At 41.3% G+C, this 21,121-nt stretch overlaps 2 protein-coding genes across 5 annotated transcripts in view; one reads left to right on the top strand and one right to left on the bottom strand.

The window, feature by feature from the left end:
- Positions 1-11,876, bottom strand: part of PTBP1 (polypyrimidine tract binding protein 1) — a 53,012-nt gene extending 41,136 nt beyond the window's left edge. The window contains exons 1-2 of one of the 2 annotated variants that reach the window (XM_073323928.1): positions 11,714-11,876; positions 6,084-6,114 (exon numbers count right to left, since the gene is read on the bottom strand). In XM_073323928.1, the coding sequence (XP_073180029.1) occupies positions 6,084-6,114; positions 11,714-11,721 (39 nt within the window). In that variant the 5' untranslated portion in view covers positions 11,722-11,876. The remainder of the gene's footprint in view (positions 1-6,083; positions 6,115-11,713) is intronic. The other variant, XM_073323929.1, reaches the window with a different exon arrangement.
- The window catches only part of LOC140903126 (uncharacterized), a 32,377-nt gene continuing 22,557 nt past the window's right edge, over positions 11,302-21,121 (top strand). For all 3 annotated transcript variants that reach the window (XM_073323932.1, XM_073323930.1, XM_073323931.1), the window contains exon 1: positions 11,302-11,557. The gene's annotated coding sequence lies outside the window, so the exon portion shown is untranslated. The remainder of the gene's footprint in view (positions 11,558-21,121) is intronic.

The raw sequence follows: 21,121 nt of genomic DNA, 5'->3' as shown, positions 1-21,121 counted from the left end.
TAAACGCTTAGTACAATTAGTGCTTTTCTACGTGCCAGAAAATAATTGTTAACTGAATGATTCACCTTGCTTAGCAAAAATAAGGGATAACTTGGGAGAGCTTTAACATCTTGTGACGACATGAATTACTCTATAAAATGTCACCGTGTACATGCAGTTTAAGGAATGCCTACACAGTTTAAATCAAAGACTAACTTAAAAAGTGCAATTACAAAATAGTGAGGTGATGTGTCAAAAACGTGCTTTGGTAAATACTAGGCAACCGTTAGGTCAGAATTTCTATAAACAAAACATTGTTATGTTAGAGATGAAGATAAACTTCAAATCAGATTGTGATTATGAAGCTGGAAAACAAGCTGATCACTTTGGGTATCTGTTAACTTAAAATTAGATAAAGCCCCTTTATCCTGGTCTAAGTACACTGATCACAGAACTAGGAGCCAGGAAAACTCATTACTTCTCATTCTACCACAGACACTGAGTCCTTTTGTAGCCTTTGGTGAGTCACTGAATATCTCCTCTTCTGTTTCCCTACCTATTAGTGAAAATGATAAATCACAGGAGTGAGCAGAATTACTCAATGTCTGTGAAATACTGTCTCAAGTATTTCTAACTATAATCGCTAGTCTACAAAATAAAATTCAAGTTTCAGATCTGGAGAGAAAGGTTTTCATTTCACCATTTCATCACACGGGGTTTTCTTAAGAATCCCCTTATGGAAAAATAAAGTTAAAGTAGGAACAAGAGCAGGAGCTTAAGCAAGCTATGGATCAAGTCATTCTAATTAATTTCTACATAAGAATGAATGAGTAATTGAGTGTAAACTAAGGTTTAGATGGGATTCTAGGCACTTCACAATGATTCACTGGCAGATGAATATGTGCTACCTGTAATCTCTTGCTTACAACCCATAATGCAGGTTGAAGGAATATGTGCAATTGATTGTTGCAAATAAAGCAACAATGTTTGAGTTCCTATACTCCATTAGAGGGAGTTTTCAATTTGCTCATAAAGATGAATAATCTATCCATAAATTGAAGTAGCTGTACATAAAAATCGTATCAGATGACATTTGATTCCTTATGTTCCTTCCACAAAACATGTTACCATTCCTGTTACATACAGCTATTTCCCCTCAATTTCTGATCACCATGCCATTGGGATACTGCTTTTCCTGTGTCCATATTAAACACATGTGGCTTACATGTGTGATCACGCCTGTAACAGCAAGTCCACAAGAGCCAGCTTGTTGCAGCCTTTGAACTAGAGTCATAAGAGGGGACTGGAATTTCCTCACAACATTCTTGGCCTACTGCCTGAATCCATAATTACTTGTTCCCATGGCAAAGAGCCTGGCTTGACCACAAAACCACTTCTAGGCAGTCAGCCTGTACCATACTCTAACAAAAGCTGTTCTAAAATATTTTAAGAGTTAACTTTGCAGATGCCACTTTTCTGTTTTCAAACTGCATATTTATTTCTAAGGCCATGTGTCTACACTAGGGAACTTACAGTGACAGCTGTACACTGCACCACTAAGATCACTCGTGTAGCCAGCCACTCTATGCCAACAGGACCCAGAGACATAATAAAACCACCTCAACGACTGGCAGCAGGTATGTCAGCAGGAGCAGCTCTCCTGCTGACACAGCACTATGCACATAAGCACTTATGCCAGCGAAACTTACGCTGCTGAGAGAGATGTTTTTTCACACCCCTGAGCGATAAAGGGTAGTGAGGACATGGCCTCAGGGTCTGGTGCTATGGAGTTTTGTGTTTAGGCCTATCCACTATGGAGCTTTACATTTAGGATTATCCAATAGGTAGATATTTTTAAAGCAATTCATTGTTATGAAATACAATACCATTTGTTCTCTTCCCAAAGAATGGTGCATTGGCACAAAATATTAAATTGCCATCATTAATTTGTATTACTGTAAGGTCTAGAAATGCCAATTGAGATCGAAGTCCCACTGCACACACTTAATAAAACAATCTAAACAGACAAAACAGAGAGAAATTACTCCCATTTCACAGATAGAGAACTGAAGCATGAAGAGATTAAGTGATTCACCCAACATCAAACAGGGAGACTTTGACGTGGCCAGAAAAATAATCCAGCTTGCAGTCCAAATCTAATGTTTCAACCACAATGCCATCCCCTTCCTTTCTTTCCAGATAGCGAGTCAGTTAGGTGAAAGAGGAAGTCTTAAGTAGATCACATGTTTATGGCTGCAGCACTATTTCCAGCAGGGTCTCCAATAATTGCAGGGCTTTGTGAGCAACAGAACAGTAATACATTTCCTAAACTAGCTGTATCTGTATATTAAGATGTGAAGAAACCCAGAGTTAGGACACGTGATATGCATATTTTAAACCTCTGGACTGGCTAACTTGGACTATGATCCAGAAAATACTCAAGATTATCCAGCACCGCACTAAATCACAATAAAATTAGATTATAGGACTTATTCTCAAGACTGAAATACTGCTTAGTGTTCTCAACAGCAAAATTACTGAAGGACAATATTTCAAAGACTTCAGAATAATGAAAAAAGAGCCCACACAAGTACCTAAAACAGATTAATTTAGGGTGGAGATGCTTATTCAATTACTGATTTCAGAGTAGCAGCCGTGTTAGTCTGTATTCGCAAAAAGAAAAGGAGTACTAGTGGCACCTTAGTCTCTAAGGTGCCACTAGTACTCCTTTTATTCAATTACTGTGTGCCTGCTGGGCTGGATGAAGTACAGCACATCACTCTAATCAAAGCACCTGATTTAAAGAACATGAAGTGTGAACACTACAGAAGAGCTGTGTGTAAATTTCTAAAACTTTAGGACTGACAGACAACCTAAAAGGAGTCCTTGTGGCACCTTAGAGTCTAACAAATTTATTTGGGCATAAGCTTTCACGCCCAAATAAATTTGTTAGTTTCTAAGGTGTCACAAGAACTCTTTTTGCTGCTACAGAGCTTATGCTCAAATAAATTGGTTAGTCTCTAAGGTACCACAAGTCCTCCTTTTCTTTTTGCGAATACAGACTAACATGGCTGCTACTCTGACAGCTACCACTGAAACCTGAAAGGAGGCATCAGGAAAATAACTTGTAACATTTAATTCCCCTATTGTTTTTCCCTCCTTCCACATTAGTCTGCTGGGTTTGTCTTCACTTTTTTCCAGTATACTGACTAACAGTATAGTTCAAGAGATGTTTACCATTCTCTTTACCATGCTGCTTAACAAAAGGACCAAGACTGTCTGGAAAAAAAGTCACTACAAATCTATGATCTTTCAAGCTTATAATGAACTGAAAGGAATACGGTTTCTGCCATCTCTGCTCATGCATATCCTTAACATAATTTGGGATGATGGGGAGGGAAATCATTTAACACTTTTGATTTAAAAGAAACATATGTATCTAACTCTAATACCCATGCCGATTTAAGAGCACAGCCAGCAAACAATCTCTCAGAACAGTTTTCAGGAATGGATGCTAGTGGTGTAGCTTTTTCATTCCCAGGTAAATCTTATTCCTATTTTAATCTTTTACAGATTCAATAGTGGTAAATGTCTCAACTGCTGTTCAATTTTATAATTATCCAGTAACTTACAGTAATAAAGAACATCTGTTTTTGAAAGGAGGAAAAAAATAATGTTAATAAAGTGATTGCTAACAATGGATGCCCTAAGAAATCACACTTAACAGCTGCAGCAAAGAACAGAGCTTAAACGTTCAAAAAGTATTTCGACAGAAATCCTGCTGAAATGCTTCCAGACTGTATAGAAAGTTTCCTCTGCACAATACTCAGTAGCCCAATTACTCAAAAAAAAACTCACAGGAAGCTAGAATGAAGTGAGGACACTAGTAAGAGCAATTGCAAATGCTGTTGTCAGTTCTTTTAAAGGTAAGTGTGAACTTATTTTCAACTTAAACTATTCTCATACAAGGTTATATGGTTTTTGAGATCTAATGAAATGACTCCTATTCCTTTGGACATGCTAGTGTGGAATTAGAAGATTACCTATAATAAAGCTGGGGCAAGAGTGGCATTAGCCACAGAAGAAAAGCATTCCATTGCTCTAAAAATAAGACTTTAGAAATTAAATTTAACAGTAAATAACCAAGCACTTATTCTAAAGTCAAAGGCATATTTTGGTGTAATACTACAGAATGTATTGCATTATTTGCTGTGGAAGGTACCCTTCAGACACAACTTTAGGCATGACACTAAACTTATCCACATAGAGGGGAATTTCCAAAGATTTATGAGCAGACAACTTCTTACCCTAGTTCATGTGATTCAATCCTCTCCTCCTGTCATCTTCTAAAATCTGAACTGGCTTTCTAAAAGTGGGGTGCCTGACTGACAAGAGGTACTATTTCTGGTGTATACATTTTCCTCTTGTTCTCATCCACCTCTCATGCCCCCTGGCACTTGCAGTATAGAAGCGACAGTAGTTCTGTCTTGTGCTAGAAGTGGAAGTGCTGACGTGTGACTTCTTCCAATCCCCATTTAGATGACAAACCATACCCCCCCCCTTGAGGAATTAAAATCATGCAACAGATAAGAACTGCATGCCCAAAATGTAACACATCCTGAAGTTCTTGCCATCACTGGAGCTTGAAGATCAAAAATTAACATTTCACAACCCTTCTGGGCAAACGCTTTCCCTTGCATAACTAGAGAGCTTCCTTTGGCTAGAGCATCTTAAATACATTTTAGCACTACAGTAGAATTACGGTGACATCACTAAAAGTTCTACTACATGGAAAGATCCTCCAGGGGTAAGGTAATTGACTGATTCCAGGAAGTCTAACCTATATGATTCTATTCATCTAATTATAAACCTATCTTGTTAATGTCAAAACTCAGTTTTTTCTCCCTTGCCCATAAAGCAGCATGGCAACCTATTCAAAATGTGAACTCCTCCCTGTAGCAGATAGACTGAAAGCCAGGATAAATTTGGTCACAGCAGAAACTAGACACTGCCATTTTCATACTTTTTAATAATAAAGTTTTAAATACTGTAGCACAAGTAGTAACCTCTCCCTTATAGATGTTAAGCCAATCTCTTCTCCACCTGTCTGCTGCTCACTGGAACCACACAGAAGTTTAACAGACTTGCCCACAGTTATGGCATTACTAGTGTTTAGTTCTGTTCTTTGAATATGAAAGACACTACGCTTTAATAGCTTCCCTGTAGTGCTTTTAGATTTTATGTAGCAAAAATGGCCCTGTGCTTAAGGCAATATATAAAATAGAAAATGAAGTAACATAAGCTACCTGTCTCACCATGAATCTTTAGCTCAGTTTAAATTCTTAGTCCTGTCCCAAACTGAATCATTTCACCAACAGTTCAACTTTTCACATTTGCCACACCTGATGAATCCTTCCAATTTAACTCTTTAAACAATTAAGATTCTGGCAATGAACTAAGATGAGGAGTTCTAGTTTATCCTGAACATTCCAGTTTAGCAGTTCTCAGGAACAAAGTTTCCTCCTTGAGCAGCAGCCTATTACCATACTCCATTGATAAGGAGGCTCCTCCTGTCAGCACTTTGAGTCTCGGGGTTAGGGCTGCACTTTCAAAACCAGACACTAGGTAGGGTAAAGGTCATATTTACTGTACTCCCAAGAGATAAGAATCAATGGGTAACATGCTTTTTATTTTAGCAGTAAAAAGATTATTGCAACATCCAACTGAACAGGAGAGCCACAAAAACGAAGTTGAGCATTCTCAATCCAATGAACTGCCAGTTTCTCTTTCAAGATGTATTACCCATTATATGGATACAACACAAGTTTGTCTGAACACCAACATTATTTGTGTTTTCTGTTTTTAAACATCTCATCTGACAATTACAAGTGTCTTTCTGCCCTCCAACAGCAGAGTAAAAACAAGGCCTTGACTTGAGTATTAAATACACATGAAAATTAAATAAGCCTTCTGGTTAAAAACAATTGAGATGTAGTATAAGAAACAGACCCTTTAAAATCGAAGAGTTAACTTAGATAAGTTTACAACACTAAACTAGGTCAAATACTGAGCAAGTGCAAAAAGAAAAAGCAAGAAGTGCCTACCTTTGTACCAACTGTTATATCTTGGACAATGCTGTGGAAAAAAGAAAGAAGAGGATTAAGTTACATAGGTTTGCCACAAATATCCAGCAGTAAGAAAAAAGCTAGTCAGAATGCACCCATCTTCACAAGTGAGCCAAAGACAGTTCATACAAGAAAAAAAAACTGAAGTTGCAGTGAAGACCCAACACCCCGAAGTATTTAGTTCTAACAGTGGAACTTTCACCTTTTTGCCAGAGAACCACAGAAAGGAGTATGCAGGTACCAAAGCCAGTATTCTTCACAGGAACGTAAGACAAACAGCGTACGACCAAGAGCCAAGTCACAGCAAGAGTGAAGTGTCAAAATTAATCTCCTACAGTCACTAGTATTCACCTATATAGTCCATACAATCCATATCTAGAGCATTCTTAAAACAAAACTTTATACTTAGACTATCAAGCTGGCACAAATATTCAGCAGAATAATTCAAGGGAGCTGACCCTCAGGGGGCTACCTCTACAAAGATGGGTTAGTAATGCTTCCGGAATTCACCCAAAAATGGTGCAATACCAATGATGTAAGCAACAGTGGAACTGCTTGCATAGACTAGACAGGCTTTTATACCACTGCCTCATCTAAACCTGAATAAAACAGCCTGTGCATGGTTTATAGTCGCACTTCCACGATAGTGACAGCAATTATTAGACTAATAGCAGGACGACGGTTAAAAGTGCTTAGTGAAAACAAAACCTTGGTGACCCCCACATACACCCAAAACAGTATACATTTCCTACAATAACTTCCACCCAGCAAACAAAAACCAACAAAGGTGATTTCCCAGGGTTATATGGATATCAAGAATATTGAGTGTGATAATTGAGGGTATGTCTACACTGCCCACATTACAGCATGACAGCACGACTAAAGTTTTAGCACTGAAAGTGGCAGTGTAGACAGCTTAAATTTTGTAAGGAACATTAAACTTCATGCATCAGGGCATAAATTCTTTCAGTATGTTTGAGGTTCTCTAGCACAGGGGTTTTCAAACTTCATTGCTCCGCGACCCCCTTCTGACAACAAAAATTACTACACGACCCCCGGAAAGGGGACCAAAGCCCAAGCTCTGCACTGCAGGGCCTGTAACCTGAGCCCCGCCATACAGGGCTGAAACCCTGGGGCTTGGACCCCAGCAAATCTAACACCAGCCTTGGCGACCCCATTAAAACGGGGTAGTGACGCACTTTGGGATCCCGACACAGTTTGAGAACCGCCGCTGTAGAGTAACTAAGGTACTGAGCTGTAGGAAGTCCAAAATATGGTAAAGTAGTGATGTAAAGGTGGGTGGCACACATCCACTGACTCTGTAGCCCCATGGTTCCCAAACTAGGGTTGCCGCTTGTTCAGTGAAAGCCCCTGGTGGGCTGGGCTGGTTTGTTTAGCTGCTGTATCCGCAGGTTCAGCCGATTGCAGCTCCCAGTGGTCGCGGTTTGCCATTCTTGGCCACTGGGAGCTGCAGGAAGCAGCCCAGGCCGAGGGACGTACTGGCCAACGCTTCCTGCGGTCCCCATTGGCCTGGAGCAGTAAACCGCGGCCATTGGGAGCTGCCATCCGCGGAACCTTCAGACACAGCAGGTAAACAAACCAGCCTGGCCCTCTAGGGGCTTTCCCTGAACAAGCAGCTACCCTAGTTTGGGAACCACTGCTGCAGCCCTTCAGGGTACACACCATGCCATGAACCTTGAATTCTTGTGTCAGCCTTCCCCAGTACAGGATACATTGTACAAATACTTGGAATGATAGAGGATCCTGCAGACACAAGCCAATAGGTCTGCAATAACCTACTACTGAATCACAGAAAACAGCTAAAAGTTGGGTTCTACTAAGTCCTACACAGCAATATGAAAAAAGTAACCATAATTGCATTAAGAAACATTTTACCACTCAAAGGGATTTAATTCTACCACAACCTACATTTGCTACATTTTCCCTTGCATGTTAGTAATTTTTCAGGTAATTAACACTGTTCACACTTATTACAAAATCATTCAGGTTTCACCAATTTAAACAATCCCCGGTACTAGCATAAGCCAGCTCAACTTCTCATACTTCTTCCTCAGAACCAGCCTGCCATGTCACCATAACCCAGCAATTTAAAGCTGGAGTCACAATCTACTCCAGTGGCTGATGCCAGAAAACTACACTATGGTTTCTCTAGCTCAGACTGCTATTAAAAAAAAGCTCTGTATGAGACTGCAGCATTTTACAATCCCACTGGTGTTCAGAGTCACCACTGAAGACAGATAGGTTTTGTTTTATCTTGAGGGGGAGAGCTTTAAAGTGGAGTAATTAAACCCATCTGTACATCAGTGGAAAATCCAACTGAATGCTGTGCACGTAACCACTCCGAAGTTATTTAACATACTGGTATTTCTTCAGTTTAAAAAAATACCATTTCTGCCATTCATTCAGAGTTCTTCTTGCACACCTGAATCAAAGAAAAACCATCCAGAGAGGCAGAAAAATAGTGAGGAGCACCTAAAGTTTCCAAACCTCTCAAAGTTATCCTTGAGCAATTTCTTTTGCTTCCTGTTCCTCTTGAGGGCCTCACACACAGGAAATGTTTTACATAAAGTAGCCTTTACAGAGAATGGTATTTAAAATTATCCAGCAAGAACAGCTTTTTTAGTTGCCAAAAACTGTTCCGTTCAGGAACATTTTTGTAAATCTGATAACTAAGGTCACATGATACACACAACATAACAGCTTTTAGACAATTTTTTTTAAAAGAAGTCAGTTTTCAGTTTGAATATACTCTTAAACAGCCATTTCTGAAGCAAGTTTCACTGATCCTGGCAACCAAGCCTAAGTTACCAAGTTTTCTCCTAGTTTTTAACAGTACAGGCCACCAATTCCAGCAAAATTTAATTTCACATAGAAAGATTAACATTTGCTTTGGAATGATGGACAGAAAACTGAAAGTAGTGATCTGGGATGACATTCTTTTGGGCATTTTCTAATATGCAATCTTTGCCATATCAATCTCCCTTGCATATTTAACAAGACAATTTATACCAAAAACAATTTAAGAAAAAGAATGCAACTAAGCAGGATTGTAAGCATTAGAAAAATACTGATGAAAGGTCATGGACAGTTAGCTATGCAGAAGTGGAACAATTTCCAGAAGAAACAAACTCCCCACATCTCATCACGAACCCAGCAAACAGCAGCTAGGCTCTGAAAGGAAAGTGAACCATGTCCTGGGATCTTTAACCAACATGGAATAATTAAAATTTTAGGCTTCAGCTCATACTGCCACTTCCACTGCAATTCCACTACAGGATGAAAAGCTACAACTGTCTACATAAATATTTTAATTTAGATAACCAAGCTAGTTTTGCTACAATGTACCCTGATTAGTAGAAAGAATACTCACAAAAACAATAGCTTTTTTTCAAATTAGTTACAGCTGTAAATTATTAAAGTTATAGAAAAAGTTTTAACCCAACTCAACATGTTGAGCAGTTATCTGTTAAAAGTGTAACAAGCTGAACTGAAGTTCCTGAGCAAACTAAGGTAGTCTTCATATAAGGAACCAGACTGTGATGCCTTTCAGATACATTGTTGTGAATGAAACTTTTTACGAAGCCAGTCATTAATTTAGGCTCTCTAATTTAGGGTTTTGGAATACATAAATACTGTCTCTTTGGAAGTGCCAAATATTTTGGGTTGACTGACAACATTCTTCTCTTTAAAAGTCAGCACACTGCTGTAGTTACTCTTCCAGACAAGGTAAATAAGAAGGTCTCATTTCTGTTAAGTCATGTCTTCAATGAGCACCACATTTTGAAGTGCCTCTAAAATAGATGGGGTGGTCACTAGAGAGAAGCAGCATTACCTGGCATTCAAAAGTTGAATCCAGCAAAACTACAGGAGCCACATCATTAGCAAGGCAAGTTTTATGTGGGAAAAGGTTGATAGTTAAACAACAGAAGGGCAAGGAAACACTACCACAAGACTTCTTGTGTTGTTACAGCTTAACCTGACAGGTTTCAGAGCAGCAGCCGTTAGTCTGTATTCGCAAAAAGAACAGGAGTACTTGTGGCACCTTAGAGACTAACCAATTTCTTTGAGCATAAGCTTTCGTGAGTACAGCTCACTTCATCGGATGCATTCAGTGGAAAATACAGTGAGGAGATTTACACACACACAGAACATGAAAAAATGGGTGTTTATCATGCACACTGTAAGGAGAGTGATTACTTAAGATAAGCTATTACCAGCGGGGGTGGGGGGGTGGAGGGCGGGAGAGAGAAAACCTTTTGTAGTGATAATCAAGGTGGGCCATTTCCAGCAGTTAACAAGAACGTCTGGGGGGGGGGGGAGATAAACAAGGGAAAATAGTTTTACTTTGTGTAATGACTCAACCACTCCCAGTCTCTATTCAAGCCTAAGTTAACTGTATCCAATTTGCAAATTAATTCCAATTCAGCAGTCTCTCCTTGGAGTCTGTTTTTGAAGTTTTTTTGTTGAATAGCCACTTTTAGGTCAGAAATCGAGTGACCAGAGAGACTGAAGTGTTCTCCGACTGGTTTATGAACGTTAAAATTCTTGACTGAGATGCCCAGGTAGCAGGGCAAGGGGAACCATACTTCCACTAAATTCCCTAACTATGACCGAAGGCATTCAAGCTCCTCAAAGCCTAGCGTGAGCGTGTATACGCCAAATTACACTTCAAAACGCGTTTGTGAAAGGCCAGGACAATGGCAGCGTAACCCATTACTGAGGCAGCTCTGGGTGCGCCCAAAGCCACAATCTTGCCGCCTGCGAGAGTCCCCGCCCGGTACAATCTTGAGCGATTGCTACTCCTAAGGTGAGTGGGTGCATGTTGCAGCGCTTCCCAGGCACCTCCCCAAGCAGACGCTACGGCCCACACCCAGGCAATTTACAGGAAACATGGCAACCCTCCTCCCACTCCGCGACCGCACGGGGGAGTCTGGATTCTTTTGGGGAAGGGAAAAGGGGAGGGGGGGGGGAGAAGAGCCTTCCCGAGGGGCACGGAAAGGGGGTTCCACGAGGGGTGAGCGCGCGTGCCCGCCCCCAGGTGCGCGGACCAGGGCAGGGCCCAGCCACGCGCAGACGGGGAAGCGAGTATCATGCGCCTGTGTCTTCGGACGCACTGGGGGGGGGGGGTTTAACGCCCGGGCAGCTGAGCACGAGGCGGCTGGAAACACCCGGGGGCGGGGGGGGGGGGGGAGGAAGAGAGCAGGGAAGTTCCGAGCGCGCGCGGCTCCGAACGCCGGAGTGGCCGCACGAGGCCCCGCGCGCTCGCCCCGGCCTCGCCTCACTTTCGGAGCGGAGGCAGCGGGGGGACCGCCCCACCCCCTTACTGCGGCCCCCACACGGCGACACAGGGGCCCGGGGCGGAAGTAGGAGGCTGCGGCGACGGAGGGGAGCCAGCCGGGCACTCCCCCCGGGCCACAACGGACCCCTCTCAGGTAACCCTCCCCCCAACCGCTCGCCGCCGCCCCCGCAGGTAACGCCCGAGCCCCCTTAGGAGGTCCCGAGTTCTCCCACGGCCCAGTGAGGGCTCAAACAACTCCCCTCCTGTCTCCGCCCGTAGCAGGGCCCGGCCCGGCCCAGCGGGGACTCACCCGTCCATTGCACAGAGAGGAGACCCGCAGGGAACGGAGTGGAGGCGCCGGAATAGCAGGAACGAACCCAACGGCTCCGTGTTATAGACTCACAAAATGGCGGCGCCGTCCGGCCCGCCTCACCCGCGCCAACACCCCATTGGCTGCCGCCGTTGTCGGCCTGACGACACAGGCGGGGATCACTCGCCTCAGGGGGCGGGGCCGGGGGCGGCTGCTGCGAAGTCTATTGGCTGCAAGGGAGGCAGGGGGCGGGATGAAGAGTGGGTGCGCGGCGAGATTGGAGGAACGGCCGGCATTGTGAAAGGAAGCCATTTTGAGAGCGGGTAGGAAGCCCAATGACCACACTGAGTAGCCATCTTTAATAGGGGCAAAGAACGGCATAATCACGCTGGGCAGCCATCTTGAATAGGGGCAAGATCTCCAACGCGCCCGTTGGGTTGTCATATTAAATATGGGTACGCATGCAGTGGGTGGCCATCTTAAATATGGTAAAACAGTCCAAAGACCGCGCTAAGCAGCCATAGTGAATGTGGGCAAGGAAGCCCCAAAAGGCCTCACTCCCTAGACAGCCAGCCTGAGTGTGGACAGGAAGCTAGAAGGAACATGTGCTTCTTATAAAAGTACTTAAATATTTAGCACATTTTGTCATTTGGGGATTTTTTTTTAAATGCAGTTCATTAACATTTATGAATACATCAAATTGTTTTACTTTTTAAAAATGATATAATAAAATCAACCTTATTTTAACTGGAGTTGGTGGTTTGGGGAGAAAATTATTCTGTGTGTCTGTGAGATTACAATAATATTTAATGAAAGAGATAAAGAACTCTATCTGCTCTGTCCAGACATTAGGATTCTCTTCATAAGAGTCAGGATCGCACCAGCTTTCTTGACCAAAATCTTCCCTATTGTTACCCCCACCCACCCATCCATCCATCCATCCATCCATCCATCCATCCATCCATCATGGGTTACATGGATTAGTTCAGGTTTCAGTGATTCTCAGACTGTGGGTCAGGACCCCAAAGTGGGTCACAACCCTGTTTTAGTGGGGTCACCCGGGCTGGTGTTAGACTTGCTGGGAGCTGGGGCTAAAGCTGAATCCCAAACCTCACCGTGCAGGGCTGAAGGCCAAAGGCTTCAGTCCTGGGTGGTGGGGCTCAGATTACAGGTCCCACATCTGGGGCTGAAACCTTTGGGCCTCGCCTTTGGTGCCCCCGCTTCGATCGGTAGGGATCAGGCTCTGGCTTAGGCCCCCCTTCCCGGGCAGCGGGGCTCGGATGGGCTAAGGCTCGGTTCCCCTCCTGGGGTCGTTTAGTAATTTATTTTTTTGTCAGAAGGGGGTTGCAGTGCAATGAAGTTTGCGAACCCCTGAATTAGTTGATGCTTTCCGCTCCAGAGATAGCTGTCTTTCAGTCATGCTGTGTGTATTTATGCCCCACTCCTTCAGAGAGATTCATGAAGATACCTGCTTGTTCCCAAATGGAGTCCCACTGTAAGATTTCTAGGACAGGCATTGTATTTTTACTTTGCCCCTATGCAGCTCAAAGGGGACTCTAATCAGGTCCTCTAGTGCTTACTGTAATTCAAATAATAATAACTCCTTTTCCCCCTTACTAACCTGTTTATGATGCACCATAGTTATTTGGTTTCCTTTCTCTAGCTTGTTTTGCTGTACAGCCATACGCTTCCTTAGACACAATGATAATTTTCTGCTTAAAATGGATAAGGTCTGTTCATCTGGAATTCTAGCAGCAATTCACTTTCATTGTTCTTATTTGTAATAATCCCATCTCTTAACCACTGCCACATCCTTCAGTAAAGACTCAGACCTCACTGAAAACCCCTTTTGCAGCACTGAATGAAATGCTCCATCCACCCTGGGATCAGAGCTGCACTGGTTACAACTGTGTTTGAAAGGTTGTTGTAACTTACATGTTTCTGATCGCCCTGTAGACAGGACCTTTAGTATGACATGTTTCCTTCTCTTCCTGGGCCCACCATAGAAATTTTTCTTTAAAACTTCCCACCTTTGCACTTCCACCAGCATAGCTCCACTGGTGGTAGCAAAATGGAAGCTCCTCCGTAAAAGAGTGCTGGTGACACAGTGGTAGAAACACCTAAACCCTGTCTACAGTAGCCATCCCGTCATTGTTACCACTGGTGGAGCTGTAATGACAGAAGATATATAGATATAGATATATAAAATAATAGACTAGCATAGATTTGGAGGCAAATCCTTCAGGCTGCTGATTCCATGTAGCTTCAGGCAACTTGATCAGGTATACCATAAGTGCATTTCTTAGGCTAAGGCTTTACTGCTGCCAGATTGAAAGAAAGGTAAAAAAAAGTTGTGAAAGTGTTGGAACATACCATCACTTTTCCTCACACATGGATCACCGTGTTGATTGCTGCTCTTGAGGTGGGGAAAAGGTAAGTTCTTACCTTTTCATACTTATTTGTATTAAATAGTGCCTAATGGCCTCAACCAAAATCAAATCCTGTTATGCTAGGTGCTAAAAATAAGAAGCACAGACTGTGCTCCAGAGAGTTTGCAATCTAACATGACAAAGGCCTGATCTACATCTAAAATGTAGGTCAATCTAGGTTACTTCACTCAGAGCTGTGAAAAATTTCACGCCCTATGCAATGTAGTTAGGTCAACCTGACCCCCACAGTAGATACAGCTACGTTGATGGAAGAATCCTTCCAACTTTCACCTCTCTAGGGTGGTGGATTTATTACAGTGACAGAAAAACCCCTTCTATCTCTGTAGTGTCTAGACTCCAACACTGCAGCTGTGCCACTGTAGTGCCTGTAGCATAGACATATCCAAAGGATGGGGGGAAAGAAAGGATTATCATCCCCATTTCACAATATGGAAAGATGTGGAAGCAACAAATTAGCAAGTGAAATTTAATTAGCACTAAATCCACTGATTAATTATAAAAAATAAACCCAATTTACTGACAACTATTAAAATTACAAATCAATTTATAGCATATGCAGATATCCCACTTATTTTGAACAAACACAGGCACTCAACATCAAGGAACTATTGCTTGTGCAAGCCATCTTTCGTATGGTCATGATGTGGTTTACAAAAGACAGAAAGAATGAATGAAATGTAACTGAAACTTATTATTTAATGTCATGCACGCCTCTTCAGATTTCCCGTAAATATATCAGATAAACAGATTTTCAGATTGAGCAATATTTTACCAGATTTCTTCCTACAGCATTTGATTGTGGACAACATAAAAAGAAGTCTGATTTTGAAGTGTCCTAGGTTACTCAGCTACTCATTTGTTCAGTCCTGTGTGCACTGGTAAGGGTGTTGCTCAGGTAATAAAGTTACTCAGTTAATTTTTAAAAGTTCTTTTTTTATCATGTCTTTTCCTTTTGACAGAGAAAATTAGTGCATTTAGTAAATATACCATCTGGTAATATGCAATTTTTCTTTGGAGTGAACATGATGCATTTAAAAACAAATCCATTCCCTTGGAAACAATGGAAAAAGGACTTGCCTCACCTTCCTTCCACCAAAAACAAAAAACAGCCACCCAACTGAAAATGGGCTAAATTCCAGCATGATTCAGCCTCTTTTGTACAAGCCAGCAGGGAGCCCTGCCTGATTTACAGAGCCTCTCCCTGACCCCCAGCCCTGCGGTTGAAGGTTCTTTGGGAGACACACCCAGGTTTTTTTCCCCTTTTAAAACCTTTACTGTATGTGTTATCTTCTGTTGAGCTTAACACATTCTGCACAGGTTTCAGAGTAGCAGCAGTGTTAGTCTGTATCCGCAAAAAGAAAAGGAGGACTTGTGGCACCTTAGAGACTAACAAACTTATTTGAGCATAAGCTTTTGTGAGCTACAGCTCACTTCATCAGAGAAACTTTCCCTGCTTCTCTCTCTCTGTATTTTTTAAAATGGTTTTCAAGCTGAAAATGCTTTGTGCAGGTAATTTTTCCATGCAATTATTTTCTGTGAAAACCAGCAGCCCTCATGACCTTGCTTTCCTGACAGCTGCTCTGCTTTTCAAGATAAATGAAAACAAACAATTCTTCTCTCTCCAAGAAGGTCGTCTGTGTTCAAATATACTGTATGCAATAATAATATGCTAAATAATTTTTATTGAAAAAAACAGTCACTTTCTATTTTTCCTTGTTTATAATAGTTTCTTGGGTCCTGATCCTGCAAACATGTATTTGTATAACTTCACTGCTGTGACTAGTCTCATTGAAATCAATGGAACTAGTCACAGTAGTAAATGGGGGTGGGAGAGTGTGCACCAGTGCAGATGCGTGTTTGCAAGTATTTGAAGGAATGAGGCCTTCGACTTTTTTAAAATCATCCCCAAGGCACTTCTGTCCTTCTGCCAAATGGCGAAACATAGTCCCCTTATTTTTTAAAAGTGACCTGCAATTAACATGGCTGTTTTGTTTTAAACAAAATTTGCAACTTTTACAGCAACTTAAGATGCCAGAACATTCTCTTGTGCATTGTTCATGATATCACAGCGCAGCTCTGGGAATCCTTAGGCTTGATAGACCTAGTGGAGAGAGCACTCCCTATTGTATAAGTATCTTTGTATTGCTGTCAGTCCTGCTAAAATTCCCGTTGTGTTTGATATTTTTTTTTTAACATATTTCTCAGATACGGATTCAGAAGCAACCTAGGTAGTTAGAAACTGGGGGATTTTCCCCTTTGGTTCAAACAGTTTGGGGATACAGAAGCATTAAGAATGAAAATAAATTCAATTAGTGGGCTTGCATTCTGTAACTGCATCTTACAAGTAGCAACAGTGTATTACTAAATAAATTGGGTTTGGAATTGAGACCTTTAAATTGATATTAAGTTTCAATGAGGAGTGAATTTTTTATAACTAGGTTAAGAACTCCCTAAAATAGACTTTTATAATGGAATTGCTTTGTTGCCACAGCCAAATGCTGGTACTTCCTGCTACTTGTCTTTCAGGGATCAGTTAATAATAGCATTGCCAAAGCCCAACTTAACTTGCAATATTGTGGAAATTGTGGATTCCGCAATATTAGGCTTCCACCGCAATTTTGACAGCAGGAGCCCCTGCCAGCTGACAGTGGGAGCCCTGGCCACCCGGAGTCTGAAAGCGGGAGCCCCTGTTGTCAACCCCAAGCCCCCACTCTTAGGCCCAGGCCCCACTCTCAGCCCCAGGTGGCTGACAGCAGAAGTCCCCACTCAGCCCTGGCCGCCCAATCTGAGCCCTGGGTAGCCAACAGCGGGATCCCTGGCTCTCAGCCCCAAGTGGCCTACAGTAGAAAATCATAGAAAAGTAATAATAGACTTTATTACCCCAATAATAAGGTCCATTATTACTTTTCTCCAATTTTCCAAGGTTTGTCCAAAACTCAGCTGTAATTTTTTGACAATCATCTCACAATTCAAGTAGGGCCTTAAGTATTGTACTACCCAAGCACTATTCATGAAATGTCTGTCAGTGTTTCCATTATAAATTTTGGTTTTTGGATTTTAATGTGATAACTGTGTCAAATCAAACCTAAATATAATTTGTATGCATAAAACTGAACGAATGAAAATTCCATGTTTAATTACAGAATCTAGTGATTATTTCTCTTTCCCTCTTTTTAATCTATTACAAACTGAGAGAGTGCTATTTGTCTAAGCCAGTAGTTTTTAACCTGTAGTCTGCAGACCCCTGGGGGTCTGCAGACCACGTCTAAGCGGGCTATGAAAGGCTATCATTACCACAGAACAGTGGTTTTCAACCTGTGGTGTTCGCAGACTTTGTCTATGATTTCCAAAGGGGTCCGTACATCGATAGAAAATATTTTAGGGATCCGCAAATGAAAAAAAGGTTGAAAACCACTGGTCTATGCTATTCCAGTCTTTATCAGTTCATGTTATTTCAGCTCTTTCCTGTCTTCATTGCTCCTCTTGGATGCGTTTGGGTGACTCATTTCCTTTGCAGAATGAACCAGCCATTTCCTGGTTATTGAATTCAGGAACTTCTTCTACCACTCAGCTCTAAGTTTCTGAGTGGGTTGATCTAATGTTTGGTCAGACCCCCTCCAAGTTAGGTTGGAACTGTGAATGTTGATTTCAATGTTATGAAAGGGTAATATTGCCAGACTGTCACAATGTTGCTTTGGGATCATTAGTATGCCCTCTTCAGGCTGGGTTTCAGTATCCTTTTTTGTGTGTTGAAATTAAAATAATTCCATAGATCCAAATTTAATGGTACTATTCTTTAGTGCACTAGAACCAAAACCTTTTCTTAATTTCATCCAATAATTTTCAATGCATGCAAATAGGACATTTAAAAAGATATGATGTGCCAAATTCATCCACAGGATAATGGCATTGAAGAAAATGAAATTACAGGAGGTATCTGGCCCAATGACTTTTTGATTATTTTAATAAATGGCAGCAAGGTTATGTGCACAGGAATTAATTTTATTATTGACTAGTCCAGATCATAGAGATATTGGTTTTCATATTAGATATGGACCAGTATAACTCTTCTGTTTGACATTGTTCTTTTTTTTTTAATTTTGTTTTCATAATTTTAACTCATCTCCATCCCCACACTCTTAATTTCCTGCAAAACTATTTCCCAGTTTTTCATCATAGTGGAATCCTGTAACTGTGTTGTGGAAAGCTACCTTGGGCAAAAAAAATGTCTTATTCTAGAGGCTGGCCTTGCAATGGTGACCCAATTTACAGTAGTGTTCTCTCCAGCCTGCAGCGTCTCAACTCTTTCAAAAAATGCCTTGTTGCTACAAAGCAATTTGCTCCTATGTATGCTTCTCCCATGATTTTGTTTGAATAGTCCTGTTTACTTGCCTGTCATACATCTGTTATGTGCTGAAGGAAATTAAACAATAGGATTGTTGGGTTAGGGATATGGCCCCTTTTGAGTTTGCATATAGCACATGCTGTGTGGATTATCACTGAATAATTCATACCCTTAATGACTGATTCTTGCACAAGAGCTGGATACCTCCTCTGTGACTTTCCATTAACTGTAATAGAATATATTGTACAAGTACCCACAGCAGTCCTTGTCTTCTATTCATTAGCACTCAAAATGTGGTATATATCAAACATACTTCAGCTACTTAGAGCAGGTGTGTGTGCGCAAAACCGCTCCTTTACTATTTAGTAATATTTGTACTCGGTCATGAATGGGAGCGCATTCTGCTCCAGTGCCAGACCTAACCAAAGTCAGGCCAAATAGAAGGAACTATAATATTTTTATATTATATACACTATATTCTAATTCCCGGTCTTTCTTCAGTAAGGAAGGTGGGTGGATATTTCATCACGCCCTTGTCAATGGTATAACTATGAAAGGTGCGCCAGCAAGGTTAGTAGAAAATCATGAACATAAAAAAAACCTGTGGCTTCTGTGATTTTTAAATTGTGGAAATGCCTTTCAGCAGAATTAAGTATTTTGTCTAAAAAAAAAAAAAAAAAATTTAGTTTCTGCCTTTTTCCATTCCAGAGTAACAGGTCCTAACTTGGCCAATATAAACACAGCAATGTGTTGCTTCCCAGCCTTGCAGGAAATTCTCTGATCAAATAGCAACAGCATGAACTCATCCATTCCTTGCCTTGTTCAATGCAATTGGACTACTTTTAGTAGTAGTTACTATCCCAGTAGAAAGTGTTTGCAGGATTGGGCCCTAGCTCCCTAGGAATCCACTATCCCTTGCACATGATTTAGATAACTCATCTGAAGTCCATTTGTCCACGAAGCATGAGCTATGAAGTTGTGCTGAAGCTAGGTTTCCCATCCCACAACCAGTAAAACCACGGTTAGGTTGATCTGCATTAAGTTTCTTAATTGTTTACCCTTTAGTCCCCTGAAAAAGCATGACTTTTGTTCTTGGAATAGACCCCCACAGCATAATTTAAAATGTCAAAAATGCTTGAGAAACTGTTCTAAGTTGCTAAAAATGAATGTGAATGTCTCCCCTGCAATCCCTGTGTCTTTCCCTTACCCTGGCCTCAGCTTTACAAAGTGGTTTGTTTCCAACCCCGCAGCATAGTTTGCATTCCACAGTCAAGAATGAACATTTATTTATACAAACATCCATCCTTGCAAGCACATCTCAGTGTACTATCCTAAGGCAGAGCAATAAACATCATTTTTCTTTCTGTTCTCCTTTGCATAGCTGCATTGCTAGACATTTTATCAGGAGGCAATTCTTCAATTAAAGATTAGCACAGTTCAGTCACTTACACATGGCTGCAAATCTGTTAAAAATGAAAGAGCATTCTGGTCCATTTCCCTACACCCATTATAGTTTTAGTACCCTCTAATGATGGTGCCAGTTTTTGGGTTTTTTTAAATAAAGGAAAGTCTTGGTGCAGGTTAGGATCCCAGTGTCTCTGTGTATCTTGCAGAAACTCAAGCCCCAGAACCCTAGGCTTGTTTGTTCTCAATCATTCTGAGAACCCAGTTTTCCCCAAACCTCTTAGCAGGCCATGGAGGTGTATTAATTATTTCAACACTTGAATGCACAAGCTGACAGCGTGAAAGTGATCAGAGTGGTAGATGAAACAGCATCTGGCCACCACTGAGAAGGCTAACACAACTCAGAGTTAAAGCTCATACATTGTTTCTTCGGGTTCTCCATCTCTCACCTGTCAGATGGCAGTATCATTCACTGAAATGCTAGCTCATCACCTGTGTGCTTGTGACAGCAGGTCAGCACCCATTGCATCTGCTGTTTAACTGGGGATTACACAGACGCTAGATGACTACAACAGGCGAATTTCAAGATCTGAATGCAGCAAATGTAAATGAAACTGGGGCCCTGTACAGAGAATTTCTTTATTTTGTGCCTTTATAGACAAACATATCTGCAAGCTACGCACTATCTTGTATAAAGATGTCAAAATTTGCCCTGAGAATGAGCCAAATTCTGCTCTTAGTTGAACTAATTAGGAGAAGAACTTGGTTCCATCTCTTTTAAATTTAAATCCTCCAACGAATTTGATCAATCATGGCTTGATTGGGAACTTTCTTATCAGCATTTCTGAAGCAGCCTTTGAAAACATTATGTATTTAGGATTTTTTAAAATGATGCCTCAAGTATGTAGGCGGAATATTGTTAAAACGCAAGAGGTAAGTGAAATTTATTTTTAAAAATACACGCTTGATACTGTCCTTTCAGAAGGAGAGTACTGGCACCTTTCTTAATATGTTTCACAACCAGAGACTGATGAACTGTTCTAATGAATGAACTCTGAGGATAAGTTTTCTCTGACTGTATTCACTGAATCATTATTGGTCTTTTTATGGATGTGATTTATTAGATTTTCAATAACTACACTGTTGCAAGGTTTGCAAATGCACATTCCATTGCTGTGGCATTAGGGCTAAATCCTGCCCTTCCTTATC

Source organism: Lepidochelys kempii, chromosome 25, assembly GCF_965140265.1.
Source record: "Lepidochelys kempii isolate rLepKem1 chromosome 25, rLepKem1.hap2, whole genome shotgun sequence".
Classification (NCBI taxonomy): domain Eukaryota; kingdom Metazoa; phylum Chordata; order Testudines; family Cheloniidae; genus Lepidochelys; species Lepidochelys kempii.
Note: the sequence above shows the minus strand (reverse complement) of the source record. Positions and strands in the feature narration are given on the sequence as shown.